Genomic DNA, 24,214 nt, shown 5'->3' with positions numbered 1-24,214 from the left:
AGAAGCTCCACATAAAGCATTTGCTTAGGGAGTCTCGTATCTGGCATGCTTACTATGTGGCCTGCCCAGCGAAGATGATCGAGTGTGGTCAGTGCTTCAATACTGGGGATGTTAGCCTGGTCAAGGACACTGACATTGGTGTGCATGTCCTCCCAGGAGATTTGCAGGATCTTGCGGAGACATCGTTGGTGATATATCTCCAGCGACTTGAGGTGCCTTCTATACATCGTCCATGCCTCAGACCCATACAGGAGGGCGGGTATTACTACAGCCCTGTAGACCATGAGTTTGGTGGTAGATTTGAGGGCCTGGTCTTCAAACACTCTTTGCCGCAGGTGGCCGAAGGCTGCGCTGGCAGACTGGAGGCGATGCTGAGTCTACGCATCAATGTCTACCTTTGTTGATAAGAGGCTCCAGAGATAAGGGAAATGGTCCACGTTGTCCAGGGCCGTGGATCTTGATGATTGGAAGGCAGTGCTGTGCGATGACAGGCTGGTGAAGGATCTTTGTCTTACGGATGTTAAGCATAAGGCCCATCGTTTCATATGCCTCAGTGAATACACTGACTATATCCTGGAGCTCAGCCTCTGAATGTGCACAGACGCAGGCATCGTCCGCATACTGCAGCTCAATCACAGAGGTTGGGCTGATCTTGGACCTGGCCTGGAGGTGGCGTAGGTTAAACAGCTTCCCACTGGTTCTGTAGTTTAATTCCACTGTGGATTGTGAGATGGAGTATGGCGGCGAGGAAGATTGAGAAGAGGATTGGAGCGATAACGCAGCCTTGTTTGACCCCGGTCCAGATGTGAATTGGGTCTGTAATGGATCCATTGGTAAGGATCACGGCCTGCATGTCATCGTGAAGCAGGCGAAGGATATTGACAAACTTTTGGGGCATCTGAAACGGAGGACGCTCCATTGACTCTCACGGTTGACAGTGTCAAAGGCCTTTGTAAGATCGAAAAAGGCCACGTATAAGGGCTGGCGCTGCTCCCTGCATTTTTCCCGCAAACGCGCGCTGCAAAGATCATGTCTGTTGTGCCCCGTAGGGGACAAAATCCGCATTGTGATTCCGGGAGGAGCTCCTCGGCCACAGAGAGAAGACGATTGAGGAGAACTCGAACGACAACTTTCCCAGTGGCTGAAAGCTAGGAGATTCCTCTGTAGTTGCCACAGTCGGACTTGTCCCCCCCTTTTAAAAATGGTCACAATCACTGCATCTCTGAGATCTCCCGACATGCTCTACTCCCTCCAGATGAGAGAGATGAGGTCATGTATCCACGCTAACAACGCCTCTCCGCCATATTTTAGCGCGTCAACAGGGATTCCATCCGCATCCATAGCCTTGTTATTCTTAAACTATTTTATGGCTTTGCCAACCTCGTGCAACGTTGGAATTTCACTGAGTTAGTGGCAGGTGGCATGCTGCGGGATGGAATCGAGAACACTCGAGTCAAAGACAGGGTCTTGATTGAGAAGATCTTCAAAGTGCTCCTTCCATCGGGCCCTGATAACCCCGGTGTCCTTGATGAGTGTTTCCCCGTTCTTGGTCAGGAGTGGGCCTTGGGAGTTTGGACCATAGGTGGCCTTGACTGCAGTGAAGAATCCTCGCATATCGTGGCTGTTGGCCAGTTGTTGTATCTCCTGTGCTTTCTCCATCCACCACCTGTTCTTTAGGTCTCAAGTTTTTTGTTGGACCTGAGCCTTGAGCCGTCTGTAATGTTGTTTTGCAGTTCCCGAGTTGGGCTATTGCTTGAGGCTCAGAAATGCTTTGCGCTTGCAATCTATTAGTTCTTCGATCTCCTGATCATTTTCATCAAAAAAGGCCTGATGTTTTCTGGTTGAGTGACCAAGTGTCTCTTCACAGGCACTGGTTATAGAGGCCTGGAGGGCAGACCAAGCGCTATGGGGATTCAACATCTCAGGGTCATCAAGGCACGCCAGATTGGCTGCGAGGCGCTAGCTGTATAGGGCTCTCCGAGCTGGGTCTCTAAGTGCCCTGGCTTTAACTTTTTTGCGGAACTGCTTCTGCTGTCCCCTTTGCTTTGGGGCAATGTTAATGTCGATGATGGATCGGATTAGGTGGTGGTCCGTCCAGCAGTCGTCAGCTCCTGTCATAGCACGGGTGATGCGCACATCCTTGCGATCCCTGGCTCGGACGATGACATAGTCAAGCAGGTGCCAGTATTTGGAGCGAGAGTGTTGCCACGATGCCTTGTATTTGTCCCTCTGGTGGAACAGGGTGTTGGTAATGAGGAGTTCATGTTCTAGACATTTTGTGGTGGTGAGCCACCTTTTTGAATACCACGGAGTGGCTTGCTAGGCCATTTCAGAGGGCAGTTGTTGTGGGTCTGAAGTCACATGTAGCCCACATTTCCTTTCCTAAAGGACATATAGTGAACCAGATGGGTTTGTATGGTAATCTGTTAGTTTCACGGTCACCATTACCGATATTAGCTTTTTAATTCCAGATGTGTTTGATTAACTTAATTTAAATTCCCCAGCTGCCGTGGTGGGATTTGAACTCATGTCGCTTGATCATTAGTCCAGGCCTCTGGATTACTAGTGCTGTTACATAACCTCTGGATTTCTAGTGCTGCAACATAACCTCTGGATTACTAGTGCAGTAACATAACCTTTTGCCTACGTGATGAATTGGTGCTAGAGAATGGAATATTTCCTCTTTCCAGTGACCAGTGTCAATATCAAACACTCCCAGGGACAAATAAAGAACATGCTACAGAAAGCTATCTCTCTACAAAATACTATCTCTCTACAAAATAGCATTCCTCAGTGCCAACTCCTGTGCCAGTGTGACTTTTTTTCCATTTCTCACACAAGTTATTCTGCAGTTAGGGTTGCCAACTCTGGGTTGGAGGCATTCTTGGAGGTTTGATCATGTGACATTCTGACCAGATGATGCCTGAACATGTGACACCAGATCACATGACATTTGATCATGTTACAAATGCTCAAATGACATCTACAAATGTTATTGCATTTATCTTATAAAGGTTGGGTCCCCTGCAGTTAGTTGGTGGTTTCGCACCAGCAGCTGTTGTACGTCAAGTTCCAAGAACCAGGAGGTCACCCGTGAACGGGGAAAAGGGGGAACCTGGGAAGAGGAGAAACTGGAAAAGCTGAGGGTGGGAAAGAGGGGAAATCAAGAATCCCCCCTATTTCAGAGACCTTCCCCAACCTCCACCACCTCCGATTTCTGAGCCCCTCCGAAAGCTGAGAATCAATTCGCAAGTCCTCCGATTCTCGACTCTCCAGCCTCTTCCATGCAGCCGTGGCTCTCTGCGGATGGTGTCGCCGAGCTGGAGGCTTCTCCATCAGCAGCCATTATGTCACTAAGCCGGGGGGGGCACACTGTGGCGGGAAATTTTAATCGCTGAAATGGAGGCAGCACTTGAGGGAGGAGCCCCCAATTCTAGGAAACTCATGGCCATTCCGGGAAGGTTAGGAACCCTACCTGTAGCAGCCAAGTGAGATTGCCTATTGGCGCCAAATTAAAGTTTAGCAGTGTATCCTGTTCGCACCAGAAACTGGATTGAGATTGGACAAATTAATTTCAGTGAGTAGACTGAGGATACATTCCTATCAGTCTGAGCTGGATTTGGTGCTGGGCCCATAGTCGAAAGGCAAGTATGTAACCCCACTCAGTTCCCCATCTGGTGATTTCATAAATCAGCCAGGATCCTGTCTTCAGCAAGCTGTCCTGACAACCTATTTCAAAAATATAACTTAAACTATCTGGATATGTATTGTACAAGATTAATACTTTTCAGGAGACTGAATGACACCCAATGTCAGAAGACAATCATAAACCCAACTCTGGGCCTATCCTTCTGCTACATCCACACACTTGAGAAACATAATCTAAAGTGAACCACCACACAGCACAAGTTAATTACAGATGAGGATGGCCCATCTTAATTCATCCATTCAGGCTACAGTTAGAGTACTGTGTGCACTTTTAGATGCCCCATAAAAGAACACTAAAGTCATAGAAATGATTCAGTTGTTGATTCGCTATGAAGTTGCCAAAGATGGGAAACTGTACTTACAAAGGAGGAACCGGAGATACTGGGTCGTTTCCAATGCAACAGAGACGATTTAATAAGTGTTTTTTAAAATTATGAAGAGATTTATTGAAGTGAATAGGTGATGACAATTTCCTCTGGTTGGGGAGTCAGTGATGAGGACTCATCAATTTGAAATTATTAAAAGGGGAGGAGCTAGGATAAATTTCTTTGCACAGAACATGGAATTCTTTGTCACAGGGATGGTCGAGATCGAATTGATTGCACCTTTTGAAGAAAAATTGGATAAATATTTGAAGCTGGGGAAGATACAAAGCTATGGGGAGAGAGCAATATAGTAGGATTCATTTTGGATTGCTGCACTGACGTGCTGTGAACTTCGATGGTCCTATGAAAAAACTCTACAACCCCTGCGCCCCACCCCCACTTCAACATCTAATTGTTTCTTAAATAATTACAAGGTTGAGTTCCACTTTCTTTGCGTGAAGAAAAACATCCCAATCTCAGTTTTTGGTTTGAACTTGCGTTCCCTTGGCTTTCTCTCACAATTTAATTTCATGTAATATATCGATTTATTTTTTCCATTCCCTTAACTACCTTGTATATCTACACAAGATCAGCTCTAAATGCCTCCTTTCTAGGCAAAAAGCCCAGTTATCCAAACATTTGTCATAACATCTCGGATGCTAGGGATCAGCCTCAAGGGTCTATTCTGCACTGTCTCCATAAGAGCCCAACGCACTATTTAAAGAAGGGCCAAGGAGTTCTCTCATTGTCCCAGCCAACCTTTATCCTCAACTAACAGAAAAAAACAGATGATCTAGTCTTTTATTTCACAGCTGTGTGTGGGGCTATGCTTTGCGCAATTTTGGTTGCTGTATTTCCTACATTACAACACTTACTGCACTTCAAAAGTACTTAATTGGATGTAAAGCACATTGGAAGGTCCTGATGTTGTGAAAGACGCTATATAAATGCAAATTCTTTCAAGCTCTTTTTTGTACTGTTTGTCCTTGGACTTGTATTCTGTTGTTTTGGAACATGTGTGTCCCTCATTTTCCTTCCCATGCAATTCTGAGCTAACTCCTTCAATTCCACTGTCTTTCCTAGTTTTGGTATCAGTTGCAAATTTGACTAATTGAATTGAGCTTCTGCATTTAAGTCACTGATGTAAACTAGAATCTGTGCACCCCACTCAGGATTTGTCCCCTACTCTGCCATAACTCATCTACCCTGTTATCTACCCTTCAGCCAATTTCTTATCCAGTCCGAAGATTAACCTTGAATCCTTAAAGCTTTTAGCTTAACCAGCCTTTCACGCAGAGCTTTGTCAAAAATCTTCTGTTAGCTTTAAGTATTGCACATCATAGAGTTCCCACAGTCCACTTGGGTTTTTCAAAGTCTAGAAGGCTTGTCAAGCTGGATCTTCACCTTTTAAAGATAAGTTGATTGCTCTTTACTAGATTGACACTGGAGGGATAATCTTCAGATTTCCTCCTGATAATCATTTCCATTATTTTACACAGAATTGAAATAAGACTAATGGGTCTGTAGTTGCCTGTATCTGTTGTACTATCTTTCATAAATATGCGCATGTGACTACATTAATTTCTCTATGATGCTGTGTTTCAATAAAAGGAAGGTCCTGCATGTCCTTCATTTATCTTTGTTTAAATAATTGTTTTTCACATTAACTAAAATTTCTTAGTCGCTATATTAAAAACAGTCTATCAGATGGGTTCTGGAGTAATATGACAAAAACAGTTGCAGCTAAACATACAGCATAGACTTACATTGCTTGTGTTGCAAGCTTGGGTCACTTGCTGTTAAAAATAAGTTATCATTCTAGGATTTAACATTAAATTATTCTCGGCAATGGTATCAAATCAAACAGCCACAGTATTGGATAAGACAGCTTTGTCCTCCAGAAAGCCAACTAAACGACATAATCCAAAGCAAATACAGTGGCCTGTAATTGGCGGCCCCTACGAGCACGTATGAGGTGTGCACGTGCCCGTAAGGGCTGCGCAGGTTCTGGGTTTCCGGGCGCAAAGCGCATGCGCAAAAACCAAGAACTTGAGATTGGTCAAGAATTTTCTTGAAAGATCCAACACATGCCCAGGAAAAGGGCATCCGTGGGCGGAGAGTTGGGTATTTACCCAATGACTGACAGTGAAATTCTTACGCCTGGTAAAAGCAGGAGTAAGGCCTGCTTTTACCAGTGTAAGAGTTTAAAAAACAAAAAAATAATTTTTTTTCCAATCATTAATACATTAAAAATCTGTACAATAAAGGTAATTTTAGCCCCTTTCAAACACCATTTATTTTTCAAAAAATCAAATTTTTATTTTAAATATTTAATTAAATGGCATTTTAATTAATTCTAAATATGTAATTTGTAAAAATTTATTTGATGTGTAGATGTATTTTTTAGGGTTTTCCCATTCATGCTTTTGGGGATTCTGTACTTAAGGAATCCCCATAAGCATGAATGGGGATTCTCTTCTTTCATTGGTTGGGCTGGCCCACGTGATCCCAGGGCCTCTACTCATGGGTACCCGGAGAGGCCCAGGAACGGAAATCTCTGTACCTCTTGGACCAGCTGGTATGCAGGCATTTTATTTGTGAATTGGAGGCATTTCCCTGCGGGAAGCCTCCGACCACAAATTCAGAGCCAATAATTAGAACCATACAAGTTTATAGCACAAAAAGAGGCCATTTAGCCCATCAGGTCTACTGCAGCTCTTTTAGAGCAATCCAAAATGATTCTAACTGACCTGCTCTCTTCTCAATTTCCCTACATCTTCCTGTTACAAATATTTATCCAATTCTCCCTTAAAAGATACAATGATTCTGGCCTCAGCCACTTCCTGGGGCAAAGCATTCTATACTTCTCTAATCTCTCTCCTCACTGTCAGTGACAATTTTAAATTGCTTGACACCTCTCAACCAGAGGATGGAATAACTATACCCCATCAAAAAGCTCCATCATTTCAAAAAAGCCTCTACTGAATCTTTATTCAGCCCCATTACTCCAATGGAAATAGTCCCAGTATCGTAAGTCTCTCTGCATTTCGAGTTTCACATCCCCAGCATCATCCTGGTGAATCTATGTTGTACGCTCTCCATTGTTTTCATTTCCTTTCCAGAATTGGACACGCAGAATTGCACACAGTATTCTTAACTGCGCCCTGGCTTTTGTCTTGTACAAATTTATTAGGTCTTTTCTTTTATTCTCTAAACTCTTATCTCAATGGTATTATTGGTCTTTTTATGCCTTCATCTTTCTATATCTGTACTTTTAAAGAATTAGATATTTGAACCCTTAGGTTTATTTGTTCATCCACCTCCACCCACTTTGGTGCCCAAATCCTGCCTGATCTAACATTCCCTGTGGGATTTGCCCATACCTAATTATGGCTGGTAGTGATGTACAGGAAATTAGATCATCTGAGATGCTTGATCGTGAAAGATTTTAGTGCAATTTACAAGTCCACACACTAATGTTGGAAAAAGATTGGGGTGATGACTGTTGGGCTTTTGATAAGATTGAATCTTACTGATGCTAACCTTTGTGAAAGAGATTCTTTGTTTCACATGGTGCCAGTCCTTGATTGGGAGAGGGAGAGTGAGAAAGGATTCAGGGAGAGATGGGAGTAAGAGAGAAAGGGGGGCAAAAGAGAAAAGGGAGAGACGGACAGAGATGGAGAAAGGGGAGAGAGAGAGAGAGAGAGAGAGAGAGAGAGAGAGAGAGAGAGAGAGAGAGAGAGAGAGAGAGAGAGAGAGAGAGAGAGAGAGAGAGGGCGGAAGGCAAAAGGTGGAGAGGGCGCAAGGGGGAGAGAGATCGAGAAAGTGAGGGGAAGAGAGATCCAAGAGGGGGGGCAAGAGAGATCCAAGAGGGGGGAAGAGAGCGCCAAGAGGGGGGAAAGAGAGATCCAAGAGGGAGAGGGGAAGAGAGATCCTGAGGGGGGAAGAGAGATCCAAGAGGGGGGGGGGGGGGGGAAAGAGAGAGCCAAGAGGGGGGGGGGGGGGGGGAAAGAGAGAGCCAAGAGGATGGGGGGGGGGGGGAGAGCCAAGAGGGGGGGGGGAAAGAGAGAGCCAAGAGGGGGGGGGGGGAAGAGAGAGCCAAGGGGGGGGGGAAAGAGAGAGCCAAGGGGGGGGGGAAAGAGAGAGCCAAGAGGAGGGGGGGGGGGAGAGAGAGCTAAGAGGGGGGGGGGGGAAGAGAGAGCCAAGAGGGGGGGGAAGAGAGAGCCAAGAGGGGGGGGGGAAGAGAGAGCCAAGAGTGGGGGGGGAAAGAGAGCCAAGAGGGGGGGGGGGAAAGAGAGCCAAGAGGGGGGGGGAAAGAGAGCCAAGGGGGGGGGGGTGGGAGAAGAGAGAGCCATGTGGGGGGGGGGGGGGAAAGAGAGAGCCAAGAGGGGGGGAAGAGAGAGCCAAGAGGGGGGGGGGAAAGAGAGAGCCAAGAGGGGGGGGAAGAGAGAGCCAAGAGGGGGGGGGGGGGGAAAGAGAGCCAAGAGGGGGGGGGGGGAAAGAGAGCCAAGAGGGGGGGGGAAGAGAGAGCCAAGAGGGGGGGGGAAGAGAGAGCCAAGAGGGGGGGGAAGAGAGAGCCAAGAGGGGGGGGGGGGAAAGAGAGAGCCAAGAGGGGGGGGGGGGGAAGAGAGAGCCTAGAAGGGGGGGGGGGGAAAAGAGAGAGCCAAGGGGGGGGCGGGAAGAGAGAGCCAAGAGGGAGGGGGGGGGGGAAAGAGAGAGCCAAGAGGGGGGGGGGGGGAAGAGAGAGCCAAGAGGGGGGGGGGGGGGAGAAGAGAGAGCCAAGAGGGGGGGGGGGGAAAGAGAGAGCCAAGAGGGGGGGGGGGAAGAGAGAGCCAAGAGGGGGGGGAAGAGAGAGCCAAGAGGGGGGGAAGAGAGAGCCAAGAGGGGGGGGAAGAGAGAGCCAAGAGGGGGGGGGGGAAAGAGAGAGCCAAGAGGGGGGGGGGGGGGGAAGAGAGAGCCTAGAAGGGGGGGGGGGAAAGAGAGAGCCAAGGGGGGGGCGGGAAGAGAGAGCCAAGAGGGAGGGGGGGGGGAAAGAGAGAGCCAAGAGGGGGGGGGGGAAGAGAGAGCCAAGAGGGGGGGGGGGGGGAGAAGAGAGAGCCAAGAGGGGGGGGGGGGGGAAAGAGAGAGCCAAGAGGGGGGGGGGGAAGAGAGAGCCAAGAGGGGGGGGGGGAAGAGAAAGAGAGAGCCAAGAGGGGGGGGGGAAGAGAAAGAGAGAGCCAAGAGGGGGGGGGGGGGGGGGAAAAGAGAGCCAAGAGGGGGGAAGAGAGAGCCAAGAGGGGGGGGAAGAGAGAGCCACGAGGGGGGGGGGGGGAAAGAGAGAGCCAAGAGGGGAGAAAGGAGAGAGACGGGATGAGAGAGAAGTGTAGAGAGAGAGAGAGAAGGGGGCGAGAAAAAGGGATGGGAGAGAGGGAGTGAAAGGGGAGAGTGAGAAAGGGGAGAGAGTGAGAGAGAAAAAGTATGGAAGTGAGAGAAAGTGGAGAACGAGAGAGAGGGGGAGAGGTATAACGAAAGATATAAGATAGATAGAGATAGAGAGAGAGAGATCATTCTCTTCTCCCCTAATTTGGAAGGTAGTGATCTCTGCATTGCTTTAACTGGCAAATGATAGGACAGCAGACATAGATGGGATTCATGCCAAATTCCTAAAAGCTGATCAACACAAGGTGGGTTGGGGAGAGGGAAATAACAGCAATGCTCTTTGTGAACATTGCCACGAATCCCCAACTTGTCTTGCAAGTGCTGTGCTGAAGCTAGCAAATATAATCCTGTTAAAAAGAACTTCTAACATTGGTATTCCAAAATGTAATTGTGGTATCTATCCACATGAAGGGCGAAATCAACATGAACTCAAAAACTAACTGGGAATCTTGCTGCTATCAGTGGCTGTTAAAGTGGATCTTTCTGGTTCCACAGCATATATATATACATTGAAAGTTCTGAGAGCCACGTAGTGATGAGAGTAACAGGCTAGATTTCACTCGTAAGGAATGAGTAGAACAGATTGTGATTTTACTTGCGATCGCAGATGGTCGCCAGGCTCAGTGAATTCCACTTAAATTGCTTTCATCCATGTTTGTAAAATTTTCATCCTAGTTCCACATCATACACTCATGAAGAAGCAGGTAGCTATTGGAATACATGGCCAAATTTTTGACTTCATCCAGATGTGTACTTCAGCTCCAAAACCTGTGTAAGGATGTTTGACAGACTCACTGAACTTGCCTTTCTCAAAAAGAGTGAAGCAAGTTTGTCCATAGTCACCCATCCAATTCAATGTCTTCTTCAATGGGTGTGTTGGGTGAGATTGTAAGAGATGGATTTGGGAGTGCCTCGTTTCCGGCATCTTTGGAAATACAGCAACATTCCTTTCTCCAAGTGATAATGTATTATTTGCAAACTCAGCTGGGGATTTAATGGTTCTAATGATCATCTTGAATAATGGGTGACCATTAGAATGTTGATCAGTACCCCCAAATGTGGCGGTATGACTTTGCATAGCCCCAGAGGGACTCTTGAAGGTACTGACTGCAAGTTACAACAACTTGCATCTGTAGTACAGCTTTAATGTAGTAAAATGTTCCAAGGCGCTTCACATAGCATAATAAGACAAAAATCGTCACTGAGCCAAAGAAGGAGACATTCGGACAGGTGACCAAACACTTAGACAAAGAGGTTGGTTTTAAGGAGCATCTTAAATGAGGAGAGACGGACATATGGAAAGGAAAAGTGGTTTGGTGAGGGACTTTCAGGCCTTCGGGACTAGATGGCTGAAAGTACAGCCCCAATGGTGGGGCAAAGGAAGTTGGAGCAACAGAGTTCTTAGAGGGTTATGGGCTTGAGGGAGGGGTGAGTTCATAGAAAAATTTGAAATCTAGGATGAGAAATTTAAAATTGAAGCGTTGGTGGGGCAGGAGCCAATGATCGGATCTTGGTGCAAGCTAGAATACAGGCAGCAGAGACTTGGATGAGCTCAAGTTTATGAAGGATGGAGGGTGCAAGGCCAGCCAGAACAGCATTGTAATAGTGGAGGTAACAGAAGCACGGATGAGAGTTTTAGTAGCAGGTGGGCTGAGGTGATGCAGAGACAGGCGATATTACAGAGGTGGACTTGATATTGGAGAGGATATGGGTCTGGTTCAGCCTGAGGGGGGTGAAATCGGTGGCTAGGGAACTAGGTTTGTTGTAGGGGCTGAAGACAACGCATTGGAATTATGAATGTTTAACTGGAGGAAATTTCTGCTCATCCAGGACTGAATGTCAGACAAACAGTCTGATAATATAGAGGCCGTGGAGGGCTTGAGAGAAGTGATGGTGAGCTATGGCTGGGGATCACAGTATACACGTGAATCCTGATGTTGTGTCTTCAGATAACATCGCCGAGGGGCAGCATGTTCATGAGGAATAGGAGGCTGCCTAGGATAGATCTTGGGGGACTCAAGAGGTAATAGTGTGGGGATGGAGTGGAAGCAGGCGAGGGGACTCCCACTCAGCTGGACAACAGAGGAGAGGCGTTGGAGGAGCATGGTGTGGTCAACTGTGTCAAAGGCAGCAGACAGGTCGAGAACAATGAGTAGGGGTAGTTCAGAACAGTCAATGTCACAGAGGATGTCATTTGTGACTTTGATGAGGACCATTTCAGTGCTGTGGCAGGAACAGAAACCAGATTGGAGAGGAAAGATGTGCACAGACTTGGATGGCGACAACACGTTCAAGGACTTTGGAAAGGAAAGGGAGGTTGGAGATGCGGCTTTACTTTGCAAGGACAGAGGGGATCAAGGGTGTTTTTCAAAAAAAAATCTGGATGATAACAGAATTGAAAGGGAGCGTGACACTACCTGAGGAGATGGAACCATTTGCAATATCACCTAGCATGGGAGCCAGGAAGCGAAGTTGGGTGGTCAGCAGTTCAGGGGAATAGAGAAGGTAAGCTTGAAGGGGTTCAAGGAGAACTACTAGAGAGGTTCAAGTACTGGGCTAGGGCAGGAAAGAACCTTGGTTTTGTGGAATAGAGGAAGAGAGGTATACGGCAGAGGTATGGGCCAACGGGTGGTCTCAGTCAAACCCATTTTATTCATTTGTGAAGACTGAACTTTCAGAATGTTGTCTGAACTGAACATGCAAGACAATTCTTCCAAAGTAGTCCATGAGCTCCTCGCACTTGTTGTTGATGAGGGTGGAACAGGCAGAAGAGAGGGGTTTAAGGGGTAGTGGAGAAAAGCTGGTAGTTATCTTTGCATTCCAGGACGATCCTTGAGTGATTAGCAGAGGAGAGCAGGGCCTGATAGTGCTTAATGTGCTACATCCAGATAAATGGCAAAACCAGTTGTGCGCCATAACCATTCAAGTCTACGTCCCTTGGACTTAAGGGAGCAAAGATGGGGGTTGTACCAAAGGGAACGACCAGAGTGGGAGAGAGGAATGTTTTTACTGGGGTCAAGGGCATCAAAGATGGAGGTGAAGGTGTGATTGAGTAGATCTGTACACAGAACACCTGTCCCAATTTTTGATTCCTATACATCAAGTCCTAGTGCACACAAGACTTATTGCCTTTTCCTTCATAGTTCAGATATCCTAGAAATATAACAGAAGGGCTTCCTCCAGCCCATGTACAAGATCGAGAACGAAGCTAGGAGGTGGATTTTTCACATAAAATGGAAGTAACTGCAAGGGGTTCCTGGTGGATGCCAAGTTTGGACGGGAAATAGTCCTTCGGGATCTTGCTGAACAGTGACAAATGGCACTGGTCTCTCTTCTATGTTCAGTGACATCAAGTCCTAGTGCACACAAGACTTTACCTTCATTGTTCAGATATCCTAGAAATGTAACAGAAGGGCTTCCTCCAGCCCATGTACAAGATCGAGTACGAAGCTAGGAGGTGGATTTTTCACTTAAAATGGAAGTAGTTGCAAGAAGAAAATATTGGCCTGCAGTAATCTCTCAATGAGTACCCTGGAGGACGAATCAGTCTCACAGAAAGTACAACTCTTCACCAAAGCCCTCATGAATTGGTGATGTGCACTGAATTTGAACATCTAGAACATTATGGTTGGTTTCACGCAAGCTGCCCCATGTAGGTCCGAAGGCAGATGTCAATCATATAATCAATAAAGAAATGGGGACTTGAAACAACAGCTTGTTGGAAGACATTACCTGGAGGTCAGGTATGAGAACATGCAGTTATGTTCTCATACCCAACCTACTATGACTGAGTTGCAGAGAGGTAAGCAGATGTTGTTCAAAATCTGCAGCTCTTACTGGTGGAAACACAATTCTATTAGGTTTCATATGTATTCATGTGGTGGTTAGAAGGAGGATGGCAAATTATGATGTGTTGTACTGCTCACTTGTGAGGAGCTCCCAGTATTTGCTGATCATCTAGCGAAGGCTCAAACCTGCACTTACAGTTGTTCAACAGTCAAGGTCACTATCCTTCTTGGTAGAGGGTCCAAGGTTATGCACTTGGGGATGGAAGTTCAGAACCAAAGCAACCCCCAAGATAGTTCAGTCATCTGATCCCTGAACTAAGCAAGTTCACAGTACCCCAGGGTACTGTTGTTGATCGACAACCGGCTGACCAAAAAAAAAAGCACATACTAAAGTACTTAACTTGAAAATTATATACTTATCTATATTGCTTTCTGACCAGGGGGGAAAAAAAGAGGATGCATACACAGAGCTCCACTCACCTGCATCCAAATGGCAGCTGAATTTGAAAAAGGTTCAAAATTTAATTTTATAACTTCAGGTGGTCCAATGATTGCAGTTAAATTACAACTGGCAAGTCTCTGAAGCAGTAAGTTATTACTTAATGGAGATGGTCTCACACTATGGTACAATTTGATTTAATGGACTCCACTGCATAATTCCCACTGATTCAAAACCAAAAATGGTTTGCATATAACTAGCCTACTATTCAGCAGCATCATAATCTGACTCTTCAATCTGTTACATGAGCTTGAATTTAAGTCTCTAAATTTGACCATTGTTTGCTGTACCAAACCAGCACACAAATAGTATTTCAACCCATAAATCAACCAAACCCAGAGTTTTCAGAAGTTCTCACGTATAATCAAATTTAGGTTTTGATTACTTACTAAGTGTGATCAAGGTTAAATTTCAACAACTGGAATTTATATAGCGCCTTTAATGTCCCAAGGCATTTTACAGGTGCATAATCAGATAAAAATTGACATCAAGCCAAAGGAGGAGATATTTGGACGGGTGACTAAAAGCTTGATCGAAGAGGTAGGTTTAAGGAGCATCCTAAAAGGAGAGAGAAGTGGAGAAGCAGAGAGGTGTGGGGAGGGAATTTCAGAGCTTAAGGCCTAGACAAATGAAGGGCGAGCTGCCAATGATGGGGTGAAGGAAGTGGAGGCTGCACAAGAGGCTAGAGTTGGGGAACACAGAGTTCTTGGAAGGTTGGAGTACTGGAGGAGGTTACAGAGATACGGAGGGACGAGGCCATGGAGTGATTTGAACATGAGGATGAGAACTGTAAAATCGAGGCATTGGTGGACCAGCAGACAATGTAGGTCAGCACGCACAGAGGTTTTAGGTGAACTGAATTGATGCAAGTTAGGATATTGGCAGCAGAGCTCTGGATGAGCTCAAGTTTATGAAAGGTGGAAGATGGGAAGCCAGCCAGGAGAGCATTAGAATAGTCAATTTGGTGCACTCCACTAGATAATTCCCACTGATTCAAAACCAAATCTGGTTTGTATATAACTAGCCTAATATGTAACAATTTCAAATCATAACCTCATTTTTTCGGATGGCAGCTGTTGATGATTCTGCTCTTCCCATTTACACCTCTTCTAACAAAAACATATTTTGTTCCTTTACTTGTCCCATTACCATCTCCTTTTATTTTGCACCATCATCTTTTTGTCTTTTAATCTCTCCTGCCTTCCACCCTATCACACACCTTTCCTTTTGTTCTTTCCTCTTCTCCTCCCTTTCTCTGCCTCTGCACTTGCTTAAAACCTGTTATATCTCTAACTTTTTCCAGTTCTGATGAAAGGTCACCGACCTGAAACATTAACTGTTTCTCTCTCCACAGATGTTGCCTGACCTGTTGAGTATTTCCACCATTTTCTGTTTTTATTTTTTATTAGAATAGTCGAGTTTGGAGATAACAAAAGCATGGTTGAGGGTTTCAGCAGCAGATGGGCTGAGGCAGGGGCGGGGATAGGCGATGTTACGGAGATGGAAGTAGATGGCCTTTGTGATGGAGAGGATCATTTTAATTCATTCAACAGTGTTTACTCTTCTCTGGCCATCTACCTATCAAGGCATCTCTGTTGATGTGGATCTGCATAACAGTTCCCTCACCTCTGCCCGACATTCTTGTTGCCTCTAAATCATTAACCGTCTCCCACCCTGCGATAATCCCCATCCTTGTTCCTTCAAGTCACAGACCAGAAAACTTGGGCATACATAGCACACATCTGTTACACTCATCAAACAGATTTGGTGTGAACACATCAAATATTACCATGCCTTGCTCTTTTTAGCCAAAATCACCCATTATTCTAGAATCATCTTAGAAGGCAAAGCAACTCAGCACCCTGACAAACCAACTCTGAAACCCATTTCCCTTGCACCTGTATGCGAACCTCCAATACCATGTAAAAAGTTCATGGATTTCTTTGTCAAATATTGATATTATTGTTGTAGCTGCCTCTGATTACCAGTCTTCTCCCCAAGATGGCACTGGCCAAAGTCAGCAATGTTGACCAATACGGCTGTGACAGTGGTGTGATAGTACACCTTGTCCATCTCAAACTTGCTGCAACATTTGATTCGGTGGACCAAGCCATCCTCCCTCCATTGCCCATCACCTACCCAGTACATCTCCAACAATGGTTTCTCTTCCCACTCCCAAATTGTCACCTCCAGAGTGCCCCAATGATCTATCATTGGGCCTCTCCTCTTCCTCATCTACATACTACCCCGTGGTAACATTATCCACAGACAAGGGGTCAATTTCCATATTTATGCTTATAATACTCAACTTTACCTCTCCACCATCTCTCTCAAACCAGCTATCATTTTCATGCTGCTGTTAGACAGCCTGTACGATAACAAGTTACAGATGAGTCACAGCTTGTTCAGTTGATCAAGACTAAAGCCATCATATTTGCCCCTTATCATAAACTCCACTTCCTTGCACAGACTACATTCCCCCTTCTCAGCACTTGCTCAGTTTGAACCAGACTGTGATAAACCTTGATGTCCATTCAACGCAGAGATGAACTTCAAAACCCATATCCTATCCATTACCAAGATCGCTTATTTCCATCACTGCAACATTGTCTGCATCTGCCACTACCTCAGTCCTTCCACTGCTGAAATGGGTATTCAAGATATTGTCACCTCTAGATTCAAGTACTCCAATGCTGTCTTCAATGGCCTTCCATAATCCATTCACCATAAACTCTAACTTGTCTAAAACGTATCCATCCATATCCTGTCATGTGCATTAATATGTCCAAAACTCAGTCATGGCTAAAACACTCCAGTAGTGACCAGGATTTCTGACCTGAGTTATGGTGAGCAAAAGCCAAGGAGGGACCCATTCCACTTACAACAGTAATTATGACCTTATAAAATGTGGAAATGTGAAAAAGATTTCAAATTTTTAAGACAGCAAATGTGTTATAACTATTTTAGCTTACCAGAACTGCTAGTGGAAGCGGTATAAATCCCATTCTTCGGGAAACCGTATCACTATAATCTGTATATGCCTGTAAGGAAAAATGGTCACTAGTAAATAGCCTTGAGTAAAGAATAAATATTTTTAAAAATAAGTCACCTGACTGGTACGTGGGCACAAATTCACTTACATTTAGGTGCAGCAACCATTCTTAAGAAATACATTATCGAGGTAGAATGGGTTAGGGAAGCAAGTAACCACAAAAATATTTGAGCTATGTCATTTTATGATATTTTGATGTACATGTGACTGCATAATATGCTCACCAACAGAACCAAACAGCTAAATAAGGAAGTTGAAGCTAAAAGATCCAGAGACAGGAAGTGAAAAATATACATGCCTAGTAATCTTAACTTGTAAACTGCTTAGTTTAACCATGAAGTAATCAATTTACCACATTCTACTTTGTAGTACAAATATGGATTACCTGTTCAATAGGAATGGCTCCAGAAGGTGGACCAACTTGCCAGGAATGAGCACATGGGAAAGTAGAATACAACTAAATTCCATCTGTTTTTTAACAGCAAGTTCAAATAATAACTACTCTTGTACAGATATCTTCAAATCAAGAGAGCACAGATAATGGCTGCTTCCCTAATAGAGAGCCCCTTGATCTTACCAGGGCATTGCATGTAGAAAGCAGCAGCTACCAGTAATTCAGTGCACTAAGCAACTGTTGTATATGCAAGAAGCCACACTTTAAGTGCTGCCTTTTGCTAGCCAATAGGCACACAAGAGTGGCAGATATGAAATTTGCTTTCATTTATGCTTATCCCTCTAATCCTTTCACATATTGGGAACTTAAATCTGTGGGGAATTGTAAATACAAGCCACTATTTTATGGCATCATACATTTGTACTCCTGTTTTCATGGCATTTCACAGCCCTTGTTCCTTTCTTTTTATATAGCACATCATGAACCTGAGTTTTATATACATTATGTTATTTAGGTGGAAATGACCTTTCCTTAACTTGTGTATGGTGCTAGGGGTCTAAGGAAGACTTTGGATGCTTTTAGTCATGTAGGACTTGACGCTTGGCTTCTTAAATCTACAACAGTTCAAATAAAACCCCAGAGAGTTGGAGGCTATGGAATGTTCTACCGGAGTTAATAATTCAAGCAGAGACGAGAGGAATAGGACTTTAAACCGTGATCTAAGCGGGACACCTGTCATGGCCACCCCATTCAGGAAAACCTACTCTGAAGACAGAAGCGGGCAGAAAAGCAACGTGTTAAGTTTCCATTGTGGGACCAGGACCCGAGAAGGAAAGTCTCAGCCTTTGCTGCCCCGGCTCCCTCCCCAGTTTTGTAAAAATTTGTTGGCCCTGAAATTCCGTTTTGTCCTTCCTGCGGGCATTTTAGAAAAAAATTACGCATCTACCTTAAGCTGCTGCCCACGTTCGACTTTTCAATGCTGAGGCCTCTCCTAACTGCGATTTGCAGTGCGTGCACGTCGGAATGTGCGCAGGCCTGGAGCTGGAGTCACATGGCTCTGGGCAGCCAATCAGGTAAAGTATCATAGTAATAGGAGTTCTGTAAAGTCCTAAACACCTATTACATCGATTGAGAAACAGCCCCAAACACAGCCGCAAACACCCAAAACACTGATTAAAAAATAGAAAATATACATTACATTCATTTAAATTAAAGTTATTAATGTCTTAATAAAATATGTTTTCATAACTTTATTTTTATATGTTTTTGTGTTTTTTAAAACACTTGCGCCTGTACAAGTAGGCTATGCGCCTGCTTTTTCAGGTGCAAGATTTTTGAAGACATTTGTATGCGTAAATATCGGAAATTTGCACATTCAAATGTCCTCGCTCCCGACCTGCAGATGATCTGTCAAGCCAGAAACTTAACAGATCGGAAAAGACGATTTTCAGAGTATGCGCATTGCGCACCGAAAACCGGCTTTTCCGATGCCTTCCCGGGTCCGTACAAATTTCGTACGGACCCGGGAAAGTTGAAATTTCATGGCCAATATTTCTTTACCCTTGTACTCTATGCCCCCATTTACAAAATTCAAAATGTTGTTGGCCTCTTTAATGGAGTTATCTACCTGCATTCGCATTTTCAACGAGTATGTATTTGAATCTCTAGGTCCGTGTGTTCATCCACACCCTTTATTTTCCAGAACTGAATCAAGAAATGCTTCTTTCCTTGTTGGTCTAGAAATGTACTGCAGTCCTGGATGCATTCTAAAAGGCATTCCCCATTGTGACCACATGCATTATCTTTATCTTGGATAATTAAACTCATCTAAAATGATTGTCCTGTTGTTCTCACATCTATCTCTGAAAAGCAGATCTCCTCTAGCTTATCTCTCCTGTTTAATGGTTTGTAATAGACATCGAAAATTATATCACTGCCATTCCTATTGCATAATGGTTGTTAAGTTTTACGTGTTTGTGTACATTCCTGAGAACTACACACAAGAATACAGCTGGAGTCTGTCATCTTCCAAAATATTTCCACTGAAGCTGCTCTGTAGGAGGAGGCTGGAACAGAAACATGAATGGTTGCAGTTGACCCATCAGGTGATAGATGAAGTTCGCAATAAACTGACATGTGCAAATGAAGGTTTACACACATCCTCCGAACTAGATTTTTGGATTTTCTGTATAGGAGCACTGTAATGTGCAAGTTTTCCTCATGATTTTAGATGTGATCTGAATCATTGTATAAAATTACAAGCTAGTAATCACTTGACAATAGTCATCTACTTGGTCTCTCTGCAGCACCCAACTAGCCAGCATAGGATCAGATTATGGGGCCGAAGTCAGCCCCCCAAAAAGGCCGGTTACTGCTGGAAAACGGCGGCCATGCGGCGGAGTCGAGCGGCTGCCAACTTCCAGCCCAATGGCCACCGCGCCAGCGAAATTTAGCTCGGGAATTTTTACAGCGGTGCGCACTTCCGCCCCGATCCCCCCACTTCCGCCGTGGTATTGTGCATGTGGCTGTAATGACACAATCAGAGCGCGCACTGCTGCCGCTCTGCCCATGAAGCTATATTCAGCATTAAAAAAACCTGTTGCCCGACGGTGCTCCCGACAGCTTTTTGTGTCAGAGCACTGTGCCGGGCTGCTCGAGACCGCCAACGGAGGAGAAAGGAATTATGGTGGGATCGGGATTTTTTTCGACTGAAATTTTGCTTAGTTGTAAAAAATTGTTGGCAGTTACAAAAACTGTTATGGCCTTGTTAAAACTTTTGCAGACTTTTGAAAAGTTTATCATACGCCCTTTTGACATAGGCAGTGATTACTAGTCGCCTGAAAGCCTCAATCTTTACGCCACAGAGGCCTCATAGTGAGGGTTGAGCCTGCAGATGCAATGGGCTCAATGTTAGCAGGGGAACACCTTGTCCACATTGTGTGTCCCAGGGAGGCACGCAGGATAAGGCAGCGCCATCAGAAACGGGTCCAAAGACAGCGGGCAAGGGAAGCAGCACGGATGGCTGCCTAACATGGAGAAAGCCGCAGACCTCTAGACAGAGTGGTTGGCCAGGAAGGAGCTGGTGTCAGGAGGAGGGTCAGGTACGCTGACCCGCCCGCACCAGATAGTGGGCGAGGAGCCAGATGCTTGCCAGCTTCAGCCTGCAGAGGTTAAGGAGTATCAAGAGGTTGAGGGAAATGGCAATCAGCAAGCTGCCAGTGGAGGGGCCTAGCACAGATCTGGGGAAAGAAGGCCCTACCGTGCAAGGGTGTACCGACATCAGTTTTCTTTCATGTAGCTCAGATGAGCAATGTCTGTGAAGGCTCCGGTTCAGGAAGGTCCTGAGGGAGCTGTGCAATCTCCTGCGGCCAGATCTGCAGCCTAAGACAAGGCTGAGGACAGCTCTGAGCGTTGAAACAAAAATAACCATTACTCTAAACTTCTACATAACTGGCTCTTTCCAGTCTGCAACTGCAGATATATCGAACATCTCTCAGTTCTCCGTCCATCACTCCATCCAGATGGAGTGGCAGTCCGAATTTGTCTGGATTGTGGGGTTCCGTACGTCAGACTGAGGGCGCCACAAACCCATGCTGAGATGTTTATGAACAGAAAGGGATTCCACTCCCTCACCGTCCAGCTGGTGCGCGACCACCAGCGCAGGATCAAGGCAGTTGATGCCCAGTATCCAGGCAGCAGCCACGATGCCTTCATCCTATGCCAGAGCAGTGTGCCCACCATCTTCTCGGGCCCAAACCAGGATTGTGGATGACTGCTTGGGGACAAGGGATATCCCCTGTCCACTTGGCTGCTGACTCCCCTTCGCAACCCCAGGACTTCTGGTGAACATGTTTACAACTACGCTCATTCCGCCACCAGGTGCATAATTGAGCACTGCAGCGGGATCCTCAAGCAGAAGTTCCATTGCCTGGATTGCTCTGGTGGAGTGTTGCAGTCCTCGCCTGAATGGGTCTCCATCTTTGTTGTCGTCTGCTGCATGTTTCAACTTGGCAATCATGAGAGGCCAGCCATTGGAGGTCGATCCAGCAGTAGCACCTCAGGAGGCGGCGCAGCATGAGGAGGATGCGAAGGAGGAGCAGGAGTAGGATGCACATCGCCAGCCACCCAGGAGGCAGCATCGCTATCCCAACCCTGCAAGGAAAGTGTAGACCTGTCTCATGCTGCTCGTTTCAGATGATTTAATGCCCACATGACCCTTCAGCTTAGCTTTTCCATGGCCATCCCAATGAGTCCCCTCCCACCGTCAAATGATACATCTGCCCAGATATAGGAATACAAAATAAAGATTTAATACATAATAAACGGTGCAAAAAACTAACAACATAATTTCTTACCCCTGTGCATTTCCTTATGACTCCTCTTACGCAAATCTATCCTGCTACTACGCTGCAGTGTCTCCCCTGTGGCTGCCTCATGGGTCTAGAAGGCTGTTGTGTGTTTCCTGTGCGAGAAACTATAGATTTCCTTGTAGGAAGCCCTTGATCAGCTCTGACCCTGGAAGGGTCAGCTGGAGACTGGGCAGCACCCTCCTTGGAGGGTTCTGTCGGCCTTGGCTCGGGCGACTCCATGCTTGGAGGCAATGGCAGAGTGACAGATCTGGGGCCAGGAATGGTGTGACCCTGAGAGAGCACATCATCAGAATCCTGGCCTGAGGAGACTGCATCACTCCCTGGGGGCAGCACACCACCACCGCCAATCTGAGGGAGCTCAGATGAATGCTGTGGCGCCAGACTGAAGGTCCACCATGGCCTGTGGTGGACCCAGCCGCGAAGGCAACACTGAGGTGTCGGGTGGGATCCAGCTGAGAGTGCTTGGGAGCAGCCACAGTCTCAAAGCCACCAGAGATGACAGCAGTTAGATGCTCCATGGCCTGTTGTCCAGAGTGCATAAGAGCATTCAGAGCTTCCTGGGCCGTGGCCATCCTGTCCAAAGCAGCACTGATACGCTTGTTCACTTGCGCCTGTGCTGTAATGGCAGCTGCCACATCACCAAAGAATTGCGGCATCACAGCTGGATCCGCACAGTCTCTTTGGGAGTCCACCATCGCCTGCATACTGGCAATGATAGAAATAGAGGAAATGGGTGCAGGAGTAGGCCATTTGGCACTTCGAGTCTGCACCACCATTCAATATGATCGTGGCTGATCATGCAACTTCAGTGCCCCCCTTCCTGCTTTCTCTCCATACCCCTTGATCCCTTTAGCCGTAAGGGCCACATCTAACTCACTTCTGAATATATATAACAAACTGGCCTCAACATCTTTCTGTGGTAGAGAATTCCACAGGTTCACAATTTTCTGAGTGAAGAAGTTTCTCCTCATCTCAGTCCTAAATGGCTTACCCCTTATCCTTAGACCGTGACCCCTGGTTCTGGACTTCCCTAACTTCCCTACATTCTTCCTGCATCTAACCTGTTCAATCCTGTCAGAATTTTATATGTTTCTATGAGATCCCCTCTCATTCTTCTAAATTCCAGTGAATATAAACATAGTCGATCCAGTCTTTCTTCATATGTCAGTCCTGCCATCCCGAGAATCAGTCTGGTGAACCTTCGTTGCACTCCCTCAATAGCAAGAATATCCTTCCTCAGATTAGGAGACCAAAACTATATACAATATTCAAGGTGTGGCCTCATCAAGGCCCTGTACAACTGCAGTAAGACCTCCCTACTCCTATACTCAAATCCTCTTGCTATGAAGGCCAACATGCTATTTGCCTTCTTCACCGCCTGCTGTACCTGCATGTCAACTTTCAATGACTGATGTACCATGATACTCAGGTCTCGTTGCACCTCCCCTTTTCTTAATCTATCACCATTCAGATAATATTCTGCCTTCCTGTTTTTGCCACCAAGTGGATAACCTCACATTTATCTACATTATACTGCATCTGCCATGCATTTGTCCGCTCACATAACTTGTCCAAGTCACCCTGCAGCCTCTTAGCATCCTCCTCACAGCTCACACTGCCACCCAGCTTAGTGTCATCTGCAAACTTGGAGATATTATATTCAATTCCTTCGTCTAAATCATTAATATATATTGTAAATAGCTGGGGTCCCAGCACTGAGCCTTGCGGTACCCCACTAGTCACTGCCGGTCATTCTGAAAAGGACCTGTTTATTCCTACTCTTTGCTTCCTGTCTGCCAACCATTTCTCTATCCATGTCAATACATTACCCCCACTACCATGTGCTTTAATTTTGCACACTAATCTCTTGTGAGACACCTTGTCAAAAGCCTTTTGAAAGTCCAAATATACCACATCCACTGGTTCTCCCTTGTTCACTCTACTTGTTACACCCTCAAGAAATTCGAGAAGATTTGTCAAGCATGATTTACCTTTCATAAATCCACGCTGACTTGGACCGATCCAGTTACTGCTTTCCAAATGCACTGCTATTACGTCTTTAATAATTGATTCCAACATTTTCCCCACTACCGATGTCAGGTCTATAATTCCCTGTTTTCTCTTTCCCTCCTTTTTTAAAAAAGTGGGGTCACATTAGCTACCCTCCAATCCATAGGAACTGACTAGAGTCTATATAGAATGTTGGAAAATGCATCCACTATTTCTAGGGCCACTTCCTTAAGTACTCTGGGATGCAGACTATCAGGCCCAGGGGATTTATCAGCCTTCAATCCCATCAATTTCCCTAACACAATTTCCTGACTAATAAGGATTTCGTTCAGTTCCTCCTTCTCGCTAGACCCTCAGTTCCCTAGCATTTCCGGAAGGTTATTTGTGCCTTCCTTAGTGAAGACAGACCAAAGTATTTGTTCAATTGGTCTGCCATTTCTTTGTTCCCAATTATAAATTCACCTGATTCTGACTGCAAGGAACCTACATTTGTCTTCACTAATCTTTTTCTCTTCACATATCTCGAAGTCAGTTTTTATGTTCCCAGCAAGCTTCTTCTCATACTCTCTTTTACCCCTCCTAATTAAACCCTTTGTCCTCCTCTGCTGAA

General features: G+C 45.7%; 1 protein-coding gene across 4 annotated transcripts in view; it reads right to left on the bottom strand.

Moving 5' to 3' along the window:
* Window positions 1-24,214, bottom strand: part of tapt1b (transmembrane anterior posterior transformation 1b) — a 253,864-nt gene that overhangs the window by 39,586 nt on the left and 190,064 nt on the right. For all 4 annotated transcript variants that reach the window (XM_070870858.1, XM_070870861.1, XM_070870863.1 and 1 more), the window contains one exon: window positions 16,751-16,819. In XM_070870858.1, coding sequence (XP_070726959.1) covers window positions 16,751-16,819 — 69 coding nt within the window. The remainder of the gene's footprint in view (window positions 1-16,750; window positions 16,820-24,214) is intronic.

Source organism: Pristiophorus japonicus, chromosome 2 (genome assembly GCF_044704955.1).
Source record: "Pristiophorus japonicus isolate sPriJap1 chromosome 2, sPriJap1.hap1, whole genome shotgun sequence".
NCBI classification, from domain to species: Eukaryota; Metazoa; Chordata; class Chondrichthyes; family Pristiophoridae; genus Pristiophorus; species Pristiophorus japonicus.
The sequence above is the reverse complement of the archived record's forward strand: the minus strand, read 5'-3'. Positions and strand labels throughout refer to the sequence as shown.